The 24,562-nt window shown below is 39.9% G+C and overlaps 1 protein-coding gene across 1 annotated transcript in view; it reads left to right on the plus strand.

The window, feature by feature from the left end:
- Window positions 1–24,562, plus strand: part of MRTFB (myocardin related transcription factor B) — a 46,354-nt gene that overhangs the window by 11,249 nt on the left and 10,543 nt on the right. The window contains exons 2-9 of the mRNA XM_029285465.1: window positions 12,666–12,731; window positions 14,391–14,446; window positions 15,783–15,858; window positions 16,634–16,795; window positions 17,964–18,145; window positions 19,385–19,525; window positions 21,360–21,607; window positions 22,799–22,952. Coding sequence (XP_029141298.1) covers window positions 12,666–12,731; window positions 14,391–14,446; window positions 15,783–15,858; window positions 16,634–16,795; window positions 17,964–18,145; window positions 19,385–19,525; window positions 21,360–21,607; window positions 22,799–22,952 — 1,085 coding nt within the window. The remainder of the gene's footprint in view (window positions 1–12,665; window positions 12,732–14,390; window positions 14,447–15,782; window positions 15,859–16,633; window positions 16,796–17,963; window positions 18,146–19,384; window positions 19,526–21,359; window positions 21,608–22,798; window positions 22,953–24,562) is intronic.

The following is a 24,562-nucleotide window of genomic DNA, read 5'->3' on the forward strand; positions in this document are numbered from 1 at the left end:
CACAAATGAGCTCCAGATTTCCGCCGCTAAGCAAAACGTTTGTTAAGTGAGTTTTGCCCCATTTTACGGTCTTTCTTGCCAGTGTCATTAAGTGAGTGACAGCAGTTGTTAAGTTAGTAACCCAGTTGTTAAGTGAATCTGGCTTCCCCATTGTCTTTGCTTGTCAGAAAGTCGCAAAAGGGGATCGATATGACTCCCGGACGCTGCGACCGTCATAAATACGAGTCGATTGCCAAGCGTCTGAATTTTGATCCTGTGACCCCTGGGGACGCTGCAGACGGTCGTAGGTGTGAAAAATGGTCATACATCTGTCTCTTTGTTTCAGGGCTGTTGTAACTTCGAACGGTTACTAAATGAACTGTTGTAAGTCGAGGACTATCTGTATTAAGTTCTTCCCCATCACTCTTGATTTCACAAGAGAGCTGGAGAGCCCCCAAAAGCCCGTTAACTGACTGGAAATCTTTGAAAACCAATCTTTTTCCTCAGGTATTTGGGGGCCAGGCTGTTAATGGAGCCTAAGGTGTTTGGGATTCTGATTGTGATACAATTTTAAGTGCCTTGGTTCCATTGAAATTGTAGGGGAGTAATAATAATAATAATAATAAAGTTGGAAGGGACCTTGGAGGTCATCTAGTCCAACCCCCTGCTCAGGCAGGAAACCCTACACCATTTCAGACAAATGTCCAGTCTCTTCTTAAAAACTTCCAGGGTTGGAGCATTCACCGCTTCTGGAGGCAGGCTGTTCCACTGGTTAATTGTTCTCACTGTAGGGAAGTTTCTCCTTAGTTCCAGGTTGCTTCTCTCCTTGATGAGTTTCCACCCGTTGCTTCTTGTCCTGCCCTCAGGCGCCTTGGAGAATAGCTTGACTCCCTCTTCTTTGGGGCGGCCCCTGAGATATTGGAACGCTGCTACACGAGCTCTTAAAGGACTGGAAAAAAGACAAAAAGGTGAAAATGTGAGGAACAAACTGAGAATAACCCCCCCCGCCGCCGCCTTGATTCTGTTTGATATAAGAGGGGAAAATGGAAACTCTAGCAGGCTTTCAAGTTTGTGTTAATGTACCCAGAACAATAAAGAAGCATTTTTGTCTCCCCAAAGACCGTAATTTACACTATTTATACTAATTATAACTGGATTGATTAACTTGGATGGAGAAGGAACCGTGAATTTGGTAAAGGGATTGGATGAACCGATAACATATTATATCGCTCCCAAAGTGGCCGGACAAATTAACTGGCAGTAAAGCGCAAAATCATTTTTTCTCTCTGAAAAATTGGATTGGATTGTGCCACAATAATAATTTCAGGGACCCATTAAGGAACACTCTTTTCGCTGATTGGATGGCTTATTTTGGAAGCTGCTTTTGATTACTAACTGAAAGGATTAAAAGAATGCTTACGTTGAAAATAAGAGATTAAAAAGCCCAAAGAGGGGGTCAGGAGGTGGTTCTCCGGAGTGATTTAATTGAGGATAAGTGCTGCAGCAATAAAGGAAGTATTAGAATTTTGCCACTTAAGAAATGCCATACAAAATAAAAAGAGAATAAAGGCACCATGAAACTCATCCTAGAAGAGAACTGCAAACCTTTTTATGTTATTTAGATGTCATTCAAATGTTGGAATTGCCTATTAATTCCTGGTCGAAAAGATGGACTTTCAGCTAAGTTAAATAATACCTCCCTCAACTTTATTATTTATTTAATTTATACCTAACTTTCAATACTCAAGGTGCTCAAGTTTATGTGTCTCTGTGTGTGTGTGTTTGTGTGTAGACAGACAGACAGACAGACAGACAGACAGACATGGTAGAGTAAATCCATAGATAGATAGATAGATAGATAGATAGATAGATAGATAGATAGATAGATAGATAGATAGATAGATAGATAGATAGATAGATAGATAGATAGATAGATAGATATGGTAGAGTAAATCCATAGACAGACAAATAGATAGATAAGATAGATAGATAGATAGATAGATAGATAGATAGATAGATAGATAGATAGATAGATAGATAGATAGATAGATAGATAGATATGGTTTAGTAAATCCATAGGCAGACAAATAGATAGATAGATAGATAGATAGATAGATAGAGAGAGAGAGAGAGAGAGAGAGAGAGATATGGTTTAGTAAATCCACAGACAGACAGACAGACAGACAGACAGACAGACAGACAGACAGACAGACAGATAGATAGATAGATAGATAGATAGATAGATAGATAGATAGATAGATATACTGGAGCAGTTGTTTTGTTTTGCCTCTGCATAACCACCTGAACATTTTTTGTTGCACAAATGAACAGGGGTGGTTGTGCAGGAGCAAATCTGTTTGTTGTTCTTGTGGTCTCTTACACGTGCCTCTATTTATTTCCTACTGACAGTTGAGGTGTGTTGATTGAGTGGGGTGGCTATCTGCTATCCTGGGAGGCTTGTAGAAAGAAAAAAAAAAGGCTGGCTTTGCACAAAGATGATGAAGACTTTCACCCCATGAGCTTTTAAACAAGGGTGTGTGCGTGTATGCAGTCTGCACAGGCATCTCCTTTCATTCTTGTTGAGATTATTCCACATTGCTCAGGCATTTTCCAGCAAAATAGACCAGGAGGAGGCGACCGGTAGATAGGTAAACCACACAACATGTTAATGCTCTAACGAATCAAAGCTCACCGATCTGTGTTTAAATATAGTTTTAACTTATAACCGTTTTTAGCTTTTGTACAAAAAAACCCTTTTCTATTAGAATATTAAGATTAGAACGATCCGTATTCGAAACTGAAGAAAGAATGCAACACGTCAGGCAGCCTAAAGCCTTTCCCCCCCAAAAAAAACCTTCAAGAAAAAAAAAAAGAGAGACCCCGGTAGGAGTTTTGTCATCTCAGGTACAGCTTCGCCAAATGTTGCTCCTTCTGCAAGGGCTGAGATTTATTTATTTATTTTCCCCCCCTCGGGGGATTTATTTTTAACTGCTTGACTCAGTGTTTGTCAGATGATTCTGACCATCAAACTGCATGTTGAATGCAAAGCAAGCACCGGAGGAAGAAGCAGGGTGGCTGAGAAGGGGAGGGATCCGGAGCAGTTGCCTGGGAAAGGAAGGTGGGGTTTGAAATCTCAGCCTTCCTCCTTCTCCAAGCGCTTTTAGTCATTTGAATCTTTCGGGTCAAGCTGGGAAGTAAAGGCTAATGGCTGCTTTCAGATGCTCTAAAGACATAATTGCTCAATTATTGCCAAAGTGACTGGAAGGAGCAGCCACACAGCTGGCTCGTAGATTGGCTTCTTTCCCTCACTAGATGCTGCCTCTCTAAAGGAATCCCACCATGATCGATAGCTCCAAGAAGCAGCCACAGAGTTTCCCACAGATTTTACCTTTTGAAGAGATTGACTCCTTAAAGGGAAAGGAATGCCTTGATCCAGACATCCCGAAGTGTCTTAAGGAAGGTCAGTTCTGGGGTTGAGGAAAGAAGAACACTCCTCATTAAATACTGTTTTTTTTGGGGGGGGGGAAGGGAGGCATATAGATAGGTAGCTATGGAATCTGTGCAAAGCGATAGTTATGAATATGAAGAGGGGGTGGTGGATGCATGTCTGTTCTCCAGTTCCAATTGTTGAAGCACAATTAATCTTTTCATGATGGTACTCTCTTTAGTTTCTGTTGGGTGTTACAGCTGAGACCATCCAGAGCAAATAGAACCGAAGTATTGAAGTATTTTTGTGGCACCGTTACTGTTGATTTCCTTGAGCGTCTCCTGCTTTGATGTAGCTTAGTTTTTTCTGCCCGTGTATTTTGTAGTTACATTTTCTAAAGCTTAAGAGCCGGCTTTCTTATGTTAAAGGATTATAATAAAAATGATCGAGTAGGGAGATCTATAAATATTCAGTGATGCCATCTGAGCGAATGAGAGCTGATGTGCAGTACTTCCAGGAGTAGGAAAATGTATGTTCGTTCCCCGAATCAACCTGTGCATGCATTTATATTTTACAAGCGAAAGCGTTTTTGCAGAATTATTTTATCCGTCAAGTATTTGTCTTGACATTGAATGTGCGCTACTTTAGTCTTCCATGTATAACGCAAAGTCCTGTTACACCTTTCCTCCTGCTCATACTTCCCCCAACAGCGACATACAGCTTCCTTTAACCAATCTCAGTCTAGTTTTCTCTTTTGGAAAAGGCTGAGAAGTATTTGGTAGAGAGCCAAAGAACAGGGTTTGTTTCCTTTGATATACAATTGGCACTTCCTTCAAACCAGCTAATGTTTTTTTTTTTCTTTCCTACTGAACCATATACCGTAAATGTAGAGAATAAGTCTGGTAAACACTGAGGAAACGGCAGCTGCTTTGTGGTCCATGCTAAGCAGAAATATATATCTTAATTAATGTTTAAATTTTGCAATTGCATCCGTTCCGGTACTGAAAGTTGTCTTATATTTTTCACTGTCATCTTCCTTAAAGATCAACATTTTTCTTGCATGAGCGGAAAGCAATAGAAAAACAGGATGTCTGGAATATCCATAATTTAGTCCAAGACAATAGCTCTGCCTTATCATAGAAGGACATAATACTGTAGTTAATTAAAAAAAAAATATTAAGAGAAAACCTACACTGGATTGTGGGAAAGTTGGAAGTTGTTTTTTATTGGTTTTAAGATTTCGTTTTACTGTTACCTTATATCTCTTCCTTATTACTACAGTAGGGTATTTACAGGTATTCCTAAAAATTTTCCTGCTAGAAAAACCCAATGGACAGAGAAATTATTTGATTTGTATCAAAAAAAAATTTCCTTTGCTGTGATTATAGATAGATTGTGGAGGTGATCAGAGATGCCTGATATCATGTCAGTTTAATTTGATTGCAGCTGTCATTTCTTCCTGTCTGTCCGTCCTTGATAATCCCCGTAGCATCCCATTCTTTGTTCAAAGAGTTCAGAATATTTTTCACGCAACCACTCTTATGCAATAAGTTAGACTGATATGTGCTGATTGACCAAAAGTCACTTGTTGAGCTTCAAGATTGACCAAAACTTATGCTGAGACATGATATATTAACACTCAACTTAACAGAGCAAATAATACAGCAACAATGGGAGCATTTCTCCCTTCAAACCATGAATGCTAGTTGACTGTGACAGTTCTTGTTTCAGGCTAAGTGCCAGGGTCTTCTTGGAAGGTTAGCTGAGTAGATGCAATAGCTTTCTGTCTTTGAGGCAAAATTGAACGTGTTGGCTTTTGCAATTTTTTTTTTAAGTTCTGGGATATATTCAAAGATTAATGCATGTGTTCTTTTACTAAGAGAGAATTTCCTTCTCTAGATGTCATTTCTCTTCCATTTTCTTTGTAAGATGCAAACAGCCACCTCAGGATGGCATGACTTGATTCACACATTATTTGAATTGGTTTTATTGGAAAAAAAAAAAAAACCCCATAGCCGGCTTGGCTCATGCAAGACAACATAGCAATAAAACACAGGGCATGCGTTCAATGCAACGTGCTGAACTAAGATCAGTAATTGTATAGCTGAGCGCAGTGTATTCAGTGCTTTTCATAGTTAAATAGTTTTAATCTCTTACTGACTATCTTATAACTGTTTTTAAAGGATTGTGTTAGTCATACTTCAATGCAAGGAAAGCTAATCTGCAGGTTCCATGCACTTCCATGTGTTTGCTTTGATTCTTAAAATAATCAGAATGTGTATGTGTGTGTGTTTTAATTCTTATTGCAAAACAGCAACAAGATTCTAGCACCACAAAATATAAGAAAAAAAAAGATTTAAATGATTGTCGCATTTCGTATTTTGTATCCATTTGGAGATGAACATTTCTAATAGCTCATGTCAGGATTGTTTTTATTTAAATCTTTTTATGCAACAATTCTGCTTTAAGGGTAACAAAATCAATCCAACCCATCACCCTTCTGTGGCTTGTCATTTACTTCAGTTGTGTAAATGTTTAGCCGATTTCTTCTAGTATTTTGTAATACAATTTCATCCTGGCCCTTAGTTTTGGCAACAAGTTATATCCACTGCTGATTCCTCCGTACTTTTTCATCTTCATTTTCTTTCACGCATCAGAATAGAATAGCTAACATTTAATCAAGAATTTATGCACGCTTATCATTCTTTGCAGTACATACGATGCATTTTTTTTAAAAATCCGTTGCTAAAAAAAAGGGAAATAATTCTATTTACATATTTTATGATGGGGCTAAAAATGGAGTGCAGGATAGTAGGTGGAGAATTTTCTGAATTTCTTTGCTGCTGTTTCGTGGCCAGCTGGATGCAAGGCAGCTGAAAGGCTTCTTGTCAATTCCCCACTGTTTGTCCTACTGCTGAAACATCTGAATCTGTTTCCATCTTGTTTTGGTCAAATTGCGAAGCGCCGAATCGACTTCATTCATTCTATATTCATTCTAGAATAGGTTGGTGGAATCTTTAGATCTCAGTGTTTTGTTTTGAGGTTGAAAGAAAACATTTCTGCATAGCTTAACCACCGTGTTATGGATTTAACAACTGAAATGATTCACTTAAGAGCTGTGGCAAGGAAGGTCGTAAAATAAGGCAAAACTCACTGAACAACAGTTTCGGTTTGCAACAGAAATGTTGGGCTCAATAGTGGTCCTAAGTCAAGGACTACCTGTATGGTCTTGTGAAGGTGGCCAAAAGGGCAAAAGCTGGTAGAGCCTTCTCTGACCAGAGAGTTGGAAGGTGTTCTTGTGGAGCCTAAAGTGTTGGGTTACAACAGCTGGCAGTTGATGGATGCAGCAGTTGAGAGTCTAACTCAGGGTCTTCCAACTTGGCAACTTTAAGACTTGTGGACTTCAACTCCCAGAATTCCTCAGCCAGGGGAATTCTGGGAGTTGAAGTCCACACGTCTTAAAGTTGCCAAGTTGGAAGACCCCTGGTCTAACTGGTGACTGTTCCACCCCTGCTGCAAGTCTTCTCAGGAAGTACTGGCAAGCAGGCTGGGCTTCAGTTGTTGGCATTGTTTAGATTGAATACCAGGATGTGGATTCCTGCTTAGATTGTCCTGCTCTGGAGCTCATGTTGTCTTTGGTTTAGCTATGTGTGAGCTATGAGATCAGATGACGTGTGACCTTGCAGAGTGAGAAGTTCCATCTGTCCTCCTTCTGGGCACTTAAATGAAGAGGGGACCTAGAGAAGAGGACCGACATTAGATAGTTTGGGGAATAGAAGGGAATATCAGGGTTGGAAGAGACCTTGCAGGACTTCCTCATCCAACTCCCTGCTCAAGCAGGAGACCCTAGAGTCCCGTTTCAGACAAATGGGTGTCCAGTTTCTTCTTAAAAACCTCCAGTGATGGAGCGAAGTGACAGAAGAGTGTTTGGAAGATTAATGCCCAGCTGAGGAACAGTGTGGAACGGGTGTGTTTAGAAGATTTATGTCCAGCTGAGCAGCTTGTGTCAGATTACTGGCCTACTAGTGTTGACTGATGGTAAGATTGGAGAATGAGGAATAAAAGCTGGGGGTTGGTGTGGGTAACCTAATATCTGGGGGTACCATTTGGGGGGCCTCCCAGGAGTGATGGGTCAAGAAAGGAATGTCAGGGGAAGAAGGATCAACAGTCTGGTGCAATTGTGGTCTCCTGGCTGGATTGCCTCAGTTGGCAATTGGAATTTTATCTCCTGATTTGATCAAAAGACGCACCTGAAGGAATGAACACCACCCCTTTGGATTTTCTTTCTATTTTCAGTTCAACTTGAAGCAATCAATTGAATTGGACAGCACATTGTTTCAGTGCTTGTGGAACTCTTTAATGAATGTGTTTCTGTTAATTGTCACGGAAATTATTAGCAGAAATGCTCACTCAAGCGGTTGGTAATTAGCATAACTCTCCTTTGGATGTTGAAATGCAAGGAGAATCAAATAGCGACAGAGTTCTCGAAATAATTTACGTTACAAATCTGAAAGGTATCATGTCTTTTATAGTACTTCAGATAACTAAAAATGTTTTAGAAGTTGTTGAAGTTTGGATGAAACACTATTGAAATATTCAAATATGCAATTATAACAAATAGCTATGATGAAAGACATATTATCATTAAAGGCGTATTATCACCTCTGGGGGGGCTGCGATGACATCACGGGGTCCACGAAGGCTTGAAGAAATGTTATGATTTAAATCTCGAGTTAAGTCTTGGTGGTCCGTGGCCACGAAACATATTTAAAGGGGTTCTGTGGTGAAGAAAAGATTGAAAATCATTGTCTTAATATATTAGTGCCAGAGACCCAAATCTAAAATTAAATGTTTATTTCCTGATTATTTCCCCGAATACTAGTTCAAAATTGAGCAACTGAAGGTGGCTAACACAAGCAAAAGCATAAAGCCATCACAAAAAAGAAACAAATTAAAAGCTAATGTATCATCTTTTCAGAGAATGTTATTATATTTTAATACAACCATACAGCAAGTCTAGTTTGGTTATTGACTGTACGTTTTATGAGATTGAAAATGTCGAAGCTCTCTGACCAATTGAGAAGAATGACAAAGGCACAATCCCTATTAAATTAATTGTGTAGTTGTGATGATTTGATAAAACATTTTTATGGCTTTTTCTTGGCAAAAACAACCCGGTATGATGAAATGGCATTATGATATTGCTTGGGGCCTGGTTCTTCCAGTAGAGTTTGCCCATGGCTTAGGTTGCATTGGGTTTCTGGCAGCAGTAAATATTTTGGTAATCCGTATAACAAATAGGATTTCTGCTCAGCTAATGTCATTTGTACTTTTGGCAGCAGTTGTTCTTACAATTGCTAGGGTTTTTTTTTGCAGTAGAGTCAAGGTATCTAACACTGTTTATTCTTTCTAGAGTCTATACAGGTCATCCTTGAGTTAGGACCACAGCTGAGCCCAAAATTCATGTTGCTAAGTGAAACTTTAGATAATAATAATAATAATGATAATGATAATGATAATGATAAAGTTGGAAGGGATCTTGGAGGTCATCTAGTCCAACCCCTTGCTCAGGCAGGAAACCCTATACCATTTCAGACAAGTAGCTGTCCAGTCTCTTCTTAAAAACTTCCAGTGTTGGAGCATTCACCACTTCTGGAGGCAGGTGGTTCCACTGGTTAATTGTTCTCACTGTCAGGAAGTTTCTCCTTAGTTCTAGGTTGCTTCTCTCCTTGGTTAGTTTCCATCCGTTGCTTCTTGTCCTGCCTTCAGGCGCTTTGGAGAATAGCTTGACTCCCTCTTCTTTGGGGCAGCCCCTGAGATACTGGAAGACTGCTATCATGTCCCCCCTCCTCCTTCTCTTCATTAAATTAAACATACCCAATTCCAGCAACCATTCTTCGTATGGTTCAGCCTCCAGTCCCCTGATCCTCTTTGTTGCTCTTCTCTGTACTCTTTCTAGAGTCTTAACATCTACTTAAGTGAGTTTGCTTCATTTTACGACTTTCCTTGCCATAGTTGTTAAGTGAATCATTTCATTTGCTATGTTAATAACATGGCTGTTATGTGAATCTGGCTTCCCCATTGACTTTGCTTGTCAGAAGGTCACAAAAGGGGATTGCAAGACCCTGGGACATTACAACGGTCATAAGTACGAACCAGTTGCCAAGCATCTGAATTTTGATCACGTGACCACAGGGATGCTGCAACGGTCGTAAGTGTGAAAAATGGTCATAAGCCCCTTTTTTCAGTGTCGTTGTAACTTTGAACAGCTACTAAATGAATTGTTGTAAGTCGAGGACTATCTGTACTAAGAGCAGCAACCTCCAGTGACTTTCTCATTACCTTAATAAACGGGTAGATTTCACAGCATTGTGCTAGATGCAGATGTTTGGCATTGTAACATGGCTGAACTCTTTGACATAACTGTAACTTAAATAGTTGACGTTCAAAGTTTTTAAAAGATTAGTTACAGTTTCCTAATAATTTGTGTTTGTTCTTAGGCCTCACTGAGTTGGCCTCTGCAAGAAGTGGACAGCCTAAGTTCCGTTCAAGTTATTTTTCTGTTGCCAAGGAAAAAATAGCACAGCATACAAAAGGCTTTGAAAAAAATAAGGAAATGAGTCGCCTTTCCTTATATTAAAAAACTGGCTTCTGTTTAGACTTTTTATCCTTACTGTAGCTATAATGATGAAGTTTTTCCTTGAAGAAGCACTTTTTGTACCGTGTCTTAATATGATGGCATAGCTGCAGATCGAAATCCTCCAGAAATGCATTCAATCCCTACATGTATTTGTTATTATGTGTTTGTCTGTTTGTTTGTTTTTATTAAACAAAATTACTGTGTATAGCTGCCCAACTCACGTTTAGGTGACTCCAAGAAGCTTATAAAATTTCAAAATTCCATATATAAAAGTCTTTGCTGATGGAGATATACCAGCTAATTTTGAGTTGAAAAATAAATTTGTATACTTCTAGGTAGAGAGAAGACATGCATTTCTTACTTTTGGATAAAGGTTAGCAAGTTTAGCTTTTTCATTTTTTTTCCCCAGAAGAAAATATTTTTCTTCTAAGTTTGCTTTCTTATTAGTATTTACTATTTAATCTCCTTAGGGAATTAATCTGCATCATTTTTTGGGTGACACAATAACTTTGTTGATTTGGAAGAAGTAATGGAAAACTTAATTCTAGTTGCTAGTTTCATGTCTAAGGATAATGTATTATGCAATATTTTACTTTTTTTCCAAAAGACCTTTTGCCCTTTCTACCAGAGTTGAGATTTTATTTTGCTCTGCTATAAGCTAATGATTTCTGGCTATGTCAAAACCATATATTCAAAACAACTGTAATGCTTTTTTTAAAAAAAATATAAAAGATACATTGCACATTAAAATCATTAGCCTTTAAAAATCTTTATATTTTTCTTTCTGGAAAAAAGACAATACCATTCTGTGGGGATTGTTTTTAATAAATTTTAACAATTTTGTTAATTGGATGCTTTTGTTTTTAATACCTTAATATTCTTTTGATTTTAATGTACCATACTCTTTATTTTAAGGAAGAGAATAAAGGTATTGTACATAGATGCCCAGTTCAAAATATTTTGCAACCATTGCTAAAAAGAGAGATAAAGTCTTGTTTACAAAATTTTATTTTCCTACTGTAAATCAGATCCAGGGGTAAACATTAACATGTAACTGGAAACAGATAAAAAGTAGATTGCCCAGAAAATAAAACTCTCCTTTCTGTTGATCTTCTGGAACGCTTATAAAATTGTGGATGCTATAAACATGTGGCTCTCCCTTACTCCTCTTTCCCCATGTCCCTGACTCACCCCATAGGTGTGGTAGAGAGAATAACGCCGTCCCAAAGGTTCCAAGTTTTTTTTTTGCTGGAGACAAGCCAGCTAGTATTCTTGTCCCGTTTCCAGGTTGAGCTCTAAGGGCTGTTGCAAAGAACATCGACGACTGAGATTGCCTGTGGCCTATGATGCATTCACGAGCGTTAATAGCACCCAGACAAGAGCATCTGCAACAATTATGCTAGTTGGGTTTCAGTGATGTGCTTGTGCATATATACCTGTTGATCAGAACAATGTCTTCTCTGTTGTTAGTTGCGAAGTCATGTCCGACCCATCGCGACCCCATGGACAACGTTCCTCCAGGCCTTCCTGTCCTCTACCATCTTCTGGAGTCCATTGAAGCTCACGCCTACTGCTTCAGAGACTCCATCCAGCCACCTTATTCTCTGTCGTCCCCTTCTTCTCTTGCCCTCCATCTTTCCCAGCATCAGGCTCTTCTCCAGGGAGTCCTTCCTTCTCATTAGGTGGCCAAAGTACTTGAGTTTCAACTTCAGGATCTGGCCTTCTAAAGAGCAGTCGGGGTTGATCTCCTCTAGGACTGACCGGTTTGATCGCCTGGCAGTCCAGGGGACTCGCAGGAGTCTTCTCCAGCACCAGAGTTCAAAGGCCTCCATTCTTTGTTAAGCCTTTCTTATGGTCCAACTTTCACATCCATACATTGCAACTGGGAAAACCATGGCCTTGACAAAATGTGATCCACTGGAGAAGGAAATGGCAACCCACTGCCATGAAAACCCCATGGACAGTCTTCTCTGTACATTGCCTTTAATATTTGTGGTGCCGAGCTGTGTGATTGTAGAAGAAATAACGCCGGCCTAAGTGTTTGCCTATTGCAGAATGTGACTCTTATGAAGCCACACTGGAGAGACTGTATATTGTTGCCCATAAAAGCATTTGTATCTTAGAGGTTCTCTATCCTAATCACCAAAACATCAGATGATAATCATCTGTGTTGTGTACACACACACTACCGAGAGTCCTTGACTTAGGACTACAGTTGAGCCAAAAAATTTCCATTGCTAAGCAAGACAGTCGTTCAGTGAGTTTTGCCCCATTGTATGTCCTTTCTTGACCTCTGGGACACTGCAGCTGTCATAAGTACATGCCAGTTGCCAAGCTTCTGAATTTTGATCACGTGACCCTGGGGGGATGCTGCGACGGTTGCAAGTGTGAAAAGCGGTCCTAAGTCACTTTTTTTTTTTTTAGTGCCGTTGTGACTTTGAACAGTTATGATGAGGGTTGCCTGTACACAGTCTCACTATCTGAGCAGTAAACGTACCCTGGATCCGATTAAACATTTAATGTTAAGGATTTATTTAGCTCTCCAAAGAACGCAGCCGTTATAACTGTGGGACAGAGTTCCGTCTTGTCAAGTAATAAATCCCTTTTCTCTGTTGCCAGTTCTTCAGCTGAAGCTACAGCAAAGGCGAACAAGAGAGCAGCTGGTGGACCAGGGAATCATGCCACGTAAGGCTAATTTTATTTTCCGAAGCTTGCGTAACCTTGAGTGCTTAGATGTCTTATTAAAGATGAAAGGGAATAGATGATAATATTCAGTCCCCCATCCAAATTTAAAGGCAGGAGTGACAACTCTGTAAATACGACTTCTGCTAATATCTGAAAATGAAAGGAAATTGATGGGAAATATATTACCTTATTAAACCTGGAATTCATTACAATTAAATTATGAGCAGTTGGAAATTAAATAAGGGGGAAATGATTTATAATAATTTAATCTGGTAGGCAGAAACGAGACTCTTAATTTTTTGTGTCTGGACGAATCAAGAGGATCAAGCCCTTGACAGATTAAAGACAAACCGTGGATTTGTTTTCTGGGGTCCTCTTGAGTGGAGGTTCCCTCCTCTTGTACCCTAAAGTTGGTGAACTAAGTTTCCTGTGGCTTCATTTTCTTCCAAGCATGTTCTGCAAGGGTATGCAGATGTGTTTGCCACTCGTCTCTTACTGTGATTGAGTGCAAGGATTCACTATGTTTTATTAGCCAACATAGTTGGCTAATAGTTGTGTTTCTTTGCTTTTCATGTATCATGCAAACACCGTCTTGTTTACCTTGTGCTGGCATAGCTGAGGTTTGCCTGAGAAAAATATTGCTGTAATGATATTACATTACATTAATGTTACATTACATTAATGTAATGTAATAAAGATCCATGAATACGTCAGGCTATATCATGGCATTAAACAAGTTGCCCTAATTTGCTTCCCATCTCATGTTGGACCTTGAGTTGAAAGAGATGCCCAAAAGAGCATCTTAATACTCTAGGGCAGGGGTGTCCAACCTTGGCAACTTTAGGATTGGTGGAGCTCAACTCCCAACATTCATGGCTGGCTGGGGAATTCTGGGAATTGAAGTCCACAGGTCTTAAAAGTTGCCACAGTTGGACACCCCTGCTTTAGGGACTGCAGTGGCCACCTAACGAGGGAAAAAATTATTCCTGGGATTGTTTACCTTTGTCTGGCTTGAAAACTCTAGGAAATAGCAGAACTTTGTTCATTATTATTGGGCCTACTTGCCATTCTGCCAGGTTGTGTGGAAGTTACTCAAAATGGCCTTAGGATCCCGTCATTATCTGTTGTTCTATTTGTTTTTATGGTGTAACTGTATTGCTGGGGTGTTTTTGTTTTTTTGTTTTTGTTTTTGTTTCCAACCTAAAACATACAGGAAATGCAATACTATTTTTAAAAAATACTTAGTAAGCAGAGTACAGAATATGAAAAGAGAGAATGAAGAAGCTATGCCGGTGTTAATTATCCCTGTTCATTTGACACCAGGCTCCTGATGCAAGACAGATATTTTTACTATTACTACTACCACTATTATTATTCGACAATATATTAACCAGATGTATAATTCTCATCACGTTTTACCGGTAAAAGACGAGTAGAAAATCGATTATGAGGTATAAATACTTCAATTAATTTCACAAACCTTAGGTCATGGTACGTCGATCCCGTTAAAATAATGTCGACGACAGTCGGTTAGAAAGACATGTCCAGTCAATCGTAGGATGATTCGATCGACTGACAAACCTGCTTAAATGTAAGATAATTCATATATACCTTTATGATCTCCTGGCTTCATGACCCTTTTTCATTTCCTTCTTTTAGCTTTGAAGAGCCCAGCTGTGTTTCATGAGCAAATAAAGAGTTTGGAAAGAGCCAGGGTGAGAACTCAAGTTTGAACACGATATTTCATTCTTTGCATATGATTGTCTTGGGGAAAAGTGTTATACGAAGAGCTTTTGGAAACGAGGAGAAATCGTTACAGATTTTTGGAAAAGAAACTTGAGTTCTTTCTGTAATGAAATTGAGGGAGAACTGATTTAAACCATTCAAACTTCAGCAACAGCTTGAATAACCACACATTCCGACAAACACTTTCAAAATTAGTTAAACTAATCCTTGTGATGAGACAATATATACTCCTTAGTAAGGTGTGCTTCATACCTGGCCGTTGAAGTATTGCATTTGGAAGCCACTAATTATTCATGATATATTTAATTATTAACTCTCAGAATTCTTTTGAGCAAAGGCCGTTATAGTAATTATCTATTTCTTCAACCTAAAGATAAAAGAATTGAAATTATTTGTTAAACAATTAAAACCAGGCCATCTTCTCTCATAGTTCTAAACTTGAGAAGTCGAAGTATAAGTTTAAATTATCATCTGAATTTTTAAAACTTACTGATGAGGATACAAAAGTGCTACAGAATTATCTTCACTTTTTTCTTGAAGGGAAGTCTCTTTGTTTTATTACATTTGCTTAGAAACTAAGGGAAATAGGGAAATAGCTTGGTGATTTATTATTAAAAACAAATTTAAAAACACCCATAGGTATATGGACATTTTCTAATGTTCATAATGTTTTAGATTGTGTTTTGATACATGAGACTGTAATATATTGTAAGCTTTTGTGGACAAATAATGCAGATTTATGGGAAAAACAACTGACATTTCCTCTGATAGATACATTAATGCAGCTTAAAGTACTCAATATAAATACTCAGAAAAACAAACTACATTATAAGGGGAAATGACAATTGTTTTAAAATTCAAAACCTGTTCAATAATATTCCTGTGGTTGCACCTGTGATAGATTTGGTAAGAATTTCAGATTATAGACTAATTAGCATTCTACTTCTGTATAAAGATAGAATTCTATTTGTGTTATTGCTTTGAGAAGTAGAAGCACGCGATCTGTAAGAATAAGTTTCTTGTTCTTGAATGCAGCGAAATTTGGAATATAAAATTTGAAGTGGTTCAGTTTTCATTTTACACCTTGTGGAATGGATGATCAAGAACCTGAATTTTTGGATGATTTAAAATAAATAGTAAACATAGTTCTGTTATATCGGGCAACATCTTGCAAAGCATTGGCAGATAATAAAATTGCTGTCCAACAGTGCTTTGCGGTTTCCATCAATGCCAGCAAAACTGGAACTATTTTGTACTTATTACCAGTTAAGTGTAGTGTGTATATTTTTGCCTCTTTTCTTCCAGACTGAAAACTTTCTGAAGCATAAAATACGCAGTAGGCCTGATCGATCAGAATTAGTCAGGATGCATATTCTTGAAGGTGAGAAATCCCCTTTGATTTCCTATTTCCTGATTAAATTTCTGAATTTCTGAATAGGATAAGTGAAACTTATCAGCAAAAAATGCAAGGCTGCCTCTTTACCATGTGTTTTCCCACATTACCAACCCCAACAACAGGTTTTAAAAAGTGTGACTTATCTACACCAGGGGTCTTCAAACTTGGCCCTTTTATGACTTGTGGACTTCAACTCCCAGAATTCCTCAGCCAGGCATTCTGGCTGAGGAATTCTGGGAGTTGAAGTCCACAGGTCATAAACGGGCCAAGTTTGAAGACCCCTGTTTTACACCAACTAAACGGCAGTGGGTATATCCAAGCACACAATATGGTTTGTTGGACTCTGGTTTAATATGTTGTGCGTGTGAATCTAATTATTACAGGTTATAAACTGAAGGTTATGGTTCACCTTATTGTCAGAACCAAGCTCAGCAAGCGAGAATTGGATTTAAAACCCAGATTTAAAACAATTTCTTACCTTCATCTGGGATGCAAAATGTTACAAGTTTAACTAAGTAGGATTAAAACTTAGTTCATTGGAGCTGTTATTTTTACATAGAAAGTGTCTCACTTCGGATTTGTTCAGTCTGCTGTAATAGGGAAGCTCTGGAGTGTTCTCTTATTCTCTTTTTCTAGTTCTACACTTTCTGCTTTACTATCTCCATTACAACTTTAGATAAACATGCACTAAACATTGGAGGTAGAATTAATGTAGCACTTCAAAGTTTTTTAACCGTTGTAGTTCTGTTCTTTTTCCCAGAAACGTTTGCAGAACCCTCTCTCCAGGCCACTCAGATGAAGTTAAAGAGGGCGCGACTTGCAGATGACTTAAACGAGAAGATCGCTCAGAGGCCGGGCCCTATGGAACTTGTGGAGAAGAATATTCTTCCTGTAGACTCCAGCGTCAAAGAAGCCATTATAGGCAAGTCTGTTGCCGGAAATCATAGATCGGGAAAATCTGAAGCCTGAAGTGTTGCAATACCCATTATAAATGTGCCTTTGTGTTATTGTGACACTTCCTCTAGAGAGCATTCTTGGTTTGTCACTCAAGAGAGCAGTCTATTAAGACTGGAAACATAAATAAAAATAGACAAAAGGAAAAAGAATACGCAAACGTGTGTGTGTGTGTCTCTGCGTGTGTCTGTCTAACATAATTTTTTTTTTTTTTTGTATTTCAACAAAGTATTCATTTTGGAATTGTACGGAATAATATTGTTCACCTTTTCTATTGCATTGGTGGAAGTGATTCTACGATTCTAAATCATAGGCAGTGAGTGAACACGTACCATCTGGATGGTTTTCCCCTGTAAAAGAATCATCTATTCACCTGCTTGATAAAGCCATTGTCCTTTTCTAAAAAGAGATAACGAAAAGAAAAAAGAAAAATCAGAAACAATCCATATGTTAAGATCTATGGATTAGAATAAACATGATTGGGAACACAAGCCTATACTTCCAGTTGGTGCAATCACTGTGCAACAAGTCCTCGGCTTACAACCACTTATTTAGTAACCACTCAAAGTGACAATGGCACTGAAAAAAAGTGACCAATGACCAATCCTCACAGCGTCCCCATGGTCCCAGGATCAAAATTCAGGCCCTTGGCAAGTATTTATGATGGCTGCAGCATCCTCGGGTCAACGCGATTGCTATTTGCACCCCCACCCCCCCCAGTTAGCTTCTGACAAGCAGAGTCGATGAGAGAAGTCGGATTCGTGAGTAATTGTGATTCACTTAACCCTGGCGAGGAAGTTTGCAAAAACGGGCTTGACTCGTTTAGCAACCGCCTTGCTTAGCAACAAAAATCCTGGCCACGATTGTGCTTGTAAGCTGAGGACCACCTGTATTCGCCAATGTCTCCTCTCTCTATAATGACCTAGCTCAGGGATAGGCAACCTTGGCTCTTTTATGACTCGTGGACTTCAACTCCCAGAATTCCTGAGCCAGCCATGCTGAGGGGAAAGGGAGAGGTTTCCAAGCTGAGCCATGGCTGGCTCAGGAATTCTGGGAGTTGAAGTCCACGAGTCATAAAAGAGCCAAGGTTGCCTACCCCTGACCTAACTAAAAGAAGAATCCTTGTCTTTTCTTAGCGGTTGGTCAGGAGAACTACCCTCAAGCTGCGGATGATTTCTCGTTTGACGAAGACAGCAGCGATGCTTTATCTCCCGACCAGCCTGGTAGTCAGGAGTCCCAAGGGTCAACCGCTTCCCCCGGAGAACCCAAAGCGAAAGAAGTACCCTCGCCGGTCACCCCAGCTTCCTCAGCCACGCAGGTACGCTGCCAGCCATTTGAAATGTTGCTGTCTTCTGGTATGAACCAAGCAGTTTCTCTCCCGCTAATAGCTGTGTCTTTCTAGCTTCGGATTCAAATATTACTCATTTTTATGTCCTTATATCCCCCTCCAGAGAAAAGTCAGAGGTCCAGTTGGACACTTTTGTCACAAATAAAGAAAGAGCTAATCAAATCAGACAGATGGCTTGTTTATGGTTGAGCATAATTAGTCTTCCAACCTATCTAGGAACAGCATTGAATACTTCATTGTGCCAATTTGTTGAAATAGGCTGCTTTCTATGATTTTCACTCTGTCGCAACGTCTTTAGTATTGAGAGTAAAATACCTTTTCAATCATCATTTCTCTGTCCTCTACAATTAGCGCAGCGGTCCCCAACCTTTGTGGCTTGGCAGCCCGGCTGGAGGAGGGGAGAAGGGACCAGGCTGCATGAGTGGAGGGCTGGCGTGTGCGTGCACGCAGGGAGCTCCATTCACGCAAGAGTGGAGCATCAAAAGTGTGATGTGACGTGTTGCATAGGAAGCAGTGCGGAGTTGTTGGCTGTGAACGGAAAGCACGATAGCTGCCTTTATATCTAACATTTTTTAATATTAAGAGCCATGGTGGCACAATAGTACTGCAGTACTGCAGGCTACTTCTGCGGACTGCCAACTGCCAGCAGTTCGTTTGGCAGTTTGATTTTCACTGGCTCAAGGCTGACTCAGCCTTCCATCTGTCTGAAGTCGGTAAAATGGGGACCCAGATTGTTGGGGGCAATATCCTGACTCCATAAACTGCTTAGAGAAGGGCTGTAAAGCACTGTAAAGCGGTATATAAGTCTAAGCGCTATCGATATTTCTTCAAGTGTATTATCAGCTAGCTAGCAAAGAGAAAAAAACTAGCTTTCATACAGTTGATATATAATAAATAAGCATTTTCTCCTTCCAAAATACGATTAAACTTTCATGCAGTTTTCAAAATCAAAAGGCGTACACAGGTAAGGCATACAGATGTTCCCAAATTTATTTTAAGGAAAAGAAAAGCTTACTGCACAAAGCAGAATTAATTCATAAATATATTTGGATTGATTATTGAACAATGACAGTTTCCCTGAATTTCATTAGACTGCTTTTAGGGGAATATAGCTATAATGAAATACCATGACATCGCTGTGAAAAGCTGACACTTACCGAAGGTCGGAAAATGTTTAAATAGCTGCTTCTCATTTTGTTTTCTTCTCAGTATCCCCCCATAACAATACCAGGACCTGACTTTTTGAAGCCACCTGTCACAGATCAGCATGTCACACGCACAACCGCTGCTCCTCTTACCACAAATTCTGTGACTGCCACAAAACACTGCAGTGGGCCAACACTAATAAAGGTAGGGCAGAACAAAAACAGTGGGTGTTGGTTTAATTATACCACTTTCCTCAACCAAAAAATGAACATTTTAAACAGGAATAATAAGATATATAATTAGTTGGGCAAGAGCTTTTTAAAACTTTAGGGGGAAAAAACCCACATGTATGCATTGGCAAGCAAGCATGAAATCTTCATCGCCATCCAGCTCTGCAGTAACTATTAATCATTTTCCTAAAATAAATATTTTTTACCTTGGGTATTGATATTGTAAATATAGTAATTGCATTTTTCAGAATGTCGCCAGCTGGATTAGTGGTTTTGCAGATGACTGCAGGAAAGGAGCTACATCTGCCAGTTTCTATAACATTGTTTTTATAAGATATCTCACTGAATGGAGTAGACAAAAGGTTGACATCACCTTTATGTTATGCCGACTTTTGCTAGAGTCCTTAGCGTGTAACGCTAAGCTTTTAACACTTAAATCACAATTTAAGAGACACTGACCTAAATTTTAGGATAATAATTTCTGACTGATGAGGCGAAGCTACAATTCTGGCAACTTACATTATTAAAGTACTAACGTTTATGTCTCAATAATTAGCAAGACAGAATGCAGAGCAATATTTTCCTATCAATAAAGATTGAGTTTGGTCTGTTTTGGAGAGATAGTTAAGTGAAATGGTTAAGAGCAGCTGCTAAAGTGAAAAGAATCAACTCCAAAGATAATCATCTTCTCGATTATAGATAGATAACTGAATTCAGTCCGGAATTCTTACTGTTGAATCTATAAATATCCTTCTTTTCCAGATCAAGAACCAGTGCAGTATAATGGTACGTATACAGATAGCCCTCAACTTACAACCATCCGTTTAGCAACCATTCAAAGTTACAACAGAACTGAAAAATGTAACTTAGACAGTTGGTCCTCACACTTATAACCATTGCAGCATCCCCACCGTCATGTGATCAGAATTCGGGCATCTGGCAGTCAACATGTATTTACGATGGTTGACGCATCCTAGGAACATGTGATTTTCAATCTTTCCAGCTGGCTTCCAATGAGCAAAGTCAAGGGGAGAAGCCGGATTTGCTTAACGACTGCATGATTCACTTAACAACCGCAGCAATTTGCTTAACGACCGTGGCAAAAAAAAGGGTTGTAAAAATTGGGCATAGCCCACTTAGCTTCCTTCGCAACAGAATTTCAGATCTTCCATTTTGGTTGTAAGTCAAGGACTACCTGTATTGGTCAAATCCATGCACAGCCATGAACACTCACTCGGTGACTTTATAATGATAATATTAAAGTTGGAAGGGACCTTGGGGGTCATCTAGTCCAACCCCCTGCTCAGGCAGGAAACCCTGTACCATTTCAGTCAATTGGCTGTCCAGTCTCTTCTTAAAAACTTCCAGTGTTGGAGCATTCACCGCTTCTGGAGGCAGGTTAACTGTTCTAACTAATTTCTCCTTAGTTCTGGGTTGCTTCTCTCCTTGGTTAGTTTCCCTCCATTTGGAACTTTGGGCCAATCATTCATCTTCCTCATACTCTTGTAGCTGTTGGGATGAAACTGGAGGGCAAGGTCACTTGCCTCTTGACTTCCTGGAGAAAAGGAATGTAAGGCAGAGGTCTTCAAACGTGGCAACTTTTAAGACTCGTGGACTTCCATTCCATGAATTCCCCATTCAGTCCACGAGTCTTAAAAGTCGCCAAGTTTGGAAGCCTCTGATCTTTACGGAGAAAGGAACAAACAAACAAACAAAATCTCTACTGTAACACAGAACGGCAGTTTTGGATTGAGCTTCAGCTCTGGATCCAAAGCGTCGCTTTGTATTATTCTCTTTCTGAAAAATAGCAACTTCACCCCAAGAACCCCAGTGACAGACCCCGGAGCAAGAAAAGCAAAGAACCGAAGCCCAGAGTGAAGAAACTGAAGTACCATCAGTATATTCCCCCCGACCAGAAAGGAGAGAAAAACGAGCCCCCGATGGACACCAACTACGCCCGTTTGCTGCAGCAGCAGCAACTGTTTTTGCAACTGCAAATCCTGAGCCAACAGCAGCAACATTACAATTACCAGACAATTCTTCCTGCACCACTCAAGTAGGTGAATCTTGGACGGTTCTGCGTGTGTTCGGTTTCCTCATCTCTCCCAGTGAGCGTGAAGAGTCTCTTTCCTCCAGTCTGTCAGCAGTCCTCCTCCACTGGGGTCAACCAGCCTCTTCCTCAGGGCTATTTGCATTTTGGCTAAATTTGCACTTTGGAATCCAAGCTGTTCTTTCCATTTCTCCTCTTTGCGAATGGGAGGAAGGTTGGGCAGGACATTGGCAAGGAAAGGATTATGCAAGGGGTTAAGGCAATGCTGGCTTGGGTATTCTGGGAGTTGAAGTCCACATGCCTTAAAATTGTCAAGGTTGAGAAACACTGGGTTAAGGTCTCCTCTCCATGGCCAGGAGACAATCATACTTCCCCAAAACTAAGTGGACAACAGGTTGTTTTTTTAAAAAAAATAAATTGCGTTCATGCAAATGATACTGCATCTAACTTGGTCCAAAGGGTACCTAATGCAGATACTGATCATATAGCTTCCCTATATTGTATATTGGTATAAGCTCTATACCAGAGGTCCCCAACCTTTTGGGCACCAGGGACCGGTTACATGGAGAGAGGTTTTTCCATGGAGCAGAGGGGGCGTGGTTTTGTGTGCTGCCTGCATCCTGCAAATGGGGCTTTGCTTGTTTGTGCGGCCCGGTTGCTGGCATGCCGTGGCCCAGTACCGGTCCACGGACCGGAGGTTGGGGACCCCTGCTCTATACAGCGGCTACGCAGGATAAGCATGGATTGTACATGTTCAAAACCTGCTCTGCAGGATGGCAAAATCCCTCCTGGACAGCTTGATCAATAAGAGAAGCAGACCTGTTCCATTATTGATGAAAAGTGGGCTGGAATAGAGACATTCTTTTCCCTATTTTAATTTTTAATTTTCCGGGAAAGGCCAGGCCATTCATTCCTTGTATGTCTTTTTGTGTGATGAATGGGGTCTGTCTGTCTCTCCGCACTGCAGTTTAGTCTAGCGAGTAACATTAACAGAATAAAATAATCTTCAAAGCTAATAAACAAGATGATTTTGAAGCTTTAAAATGGCATTTCTCTATTCCGGCCCACTCCTAATCAAATGTTTGGTGGCTAAAGGGGGGAAAAAATGGCAGGACGTGTTGAACGAAATGGATGGAAAAGATAAATTTGGTTTTGAAGGTTGATCTTCTTCTTCCTCCTCCTCTTTTTCCTTTGAAGGCCAGTAAATGACAAACAGGGTAACACTGGGAATGTACCACTGACTACTTTGAACAACAGCACATCTTCAGTAGCGGTCAGCGCACCAAGACAGAACACTAATATTTTACACAGAAAGCCAGGACCTCTTCCTCCCAGCTTGGATGATTTGAAGGTAAAATAATAAAATCAACAAGTGCAGTGTGAAGCCTCTTCCAAGGGTCCTGAAAAAAGTGTCCCTTAATGACCCCAGAATGACTTCTAACTCACCTGCCTTTTGAATCATTTTATTTTTTCCAAGATAATATAATAATAATAATAATAATAATAATAATAATAATAATAATAATAATAATAATAATAATAATAATAATAATAGTAAAGTTGGAAGGTACCTTGGAGGTCATCTAGTCCAATCCCCTGCTCAGGCAGGAAACCCTATACCATTTCAGACAAATGGCTGCCCTGTCTCTTCTTAAAAACTTCCAGTGTTGGAGCATTTACCGCTTCTGGAGGCAGGTTGTTCCACTGGTTGATTGTTCTCACTGTCAGGAAGTTTCTCCTTAGTTCTAGGTTGCTTCTCTCCTTGATTAGTTTCCACCCGTTGCTTCTTGTCCTGCCTTCAGGGGCTTTGGGGAATAGCTTGACTCCCTCTGGCAGATGCCAACTCACCCAAATGGAAAATGGTCAAAATGTGGTATTTTTTTTCAGTTTACAAAAAATGTAGCTCTAGATCTAGAGCAGGCCTCTCCAACCTTGGCAACTTTAAGACTTGTGGACTTCAACTCCCAGAATTCCTCAGCCAGATTCCTGAGGAAATCTGGGAGTTGAAGTCCACAAGTCTTAAAGTTGCCAAGGTTGAGGACCCCTGATGTAGCGTGTCTCCCATAAATTTCTGCATGCCAGATTTCAGTGGAAAACGATGGGGAATTTCAGATATGAAGGAGGCCAGTCCATATCACACGTGGGTGGGGCTGTGTGAGTTTTTCCTCTTTTTTGCATGACGCCCAATCACAATCTTGCTGTCTTCTTTTATCACAAGCAGGGTGTTTGCCCAAGAAGAACGTTGCTGCCCTGAGAAGTCCATGAATATGTAGAAATTAGATTAAACGAGCTGTGCTCATTTGCTTCCCTTCGGTAGAGGATAACCACAGCAGTGTCTTTCCAACTTGGCAACTTGAAGATTGTGTGGGCTTCAACTGCCAGAATTTCTTGCCAAGCTTGAGAAACCCGGAGGGCCTTGAAGGACAGAGGGAAGACCACCTACTATGTCAGTGAAATAAAAGAAATGAAACTTAAGGCCAGGTCAAGGAAGTTCACAAACACCTCAGACAGTCCTTCCTCCCCATTTCACAATTAGTTAAAGGAGGGAGACAGGGAACCTCATTCAAGATTGCAAGATTCTGTTACCATAGCCATTCTGTTGGAAGTAGCTTTAGGTCTACATGGTGTCTGATTCTTAGACTGGTCTACATTATAAGGCTAAACTCAGACATATTGGTGCCGAGTTGAAAAATATGTTGAAAAGAGCACCTAACTACTCTTAAGGACACAGGCAACTAACTGATTTTTTGGAGCGGAGGGGAATGGGGAGAGAAATATATTGCTACTTTAAAAGCAATAATAATAACGTAAGAGAAGTTAATAAAATTATGCACAATGCAGGGGAGGTAGATGACAACAAATTCTGCAAATAACAGCTGTGAACCAGGGTTAGAATGGCAGAGGAGATCTTTCCCTAGATACGGACTGCAGAGAGCTGGCCATGATTTTTCAGCTTATCTT

Source organism: Protobothrops mucrosquamatus, unplaced genomic scaffold (genome assembly GCF_001527695.2).
Source record: "Protobothrops mucrosquamatus isolate PMUCROS unplaced genomic scaffold, P.Mucros_1.0 scaffold1736, whole genome shotgun sequence".
Taxonomy (NCBI): domain Eukaryota; kingdom Metazoa; phylum Chordata; class Lepidosauria; order Squamata; family Viperidae; genus Protobothrops; species Protobothrops mucrosquamatus.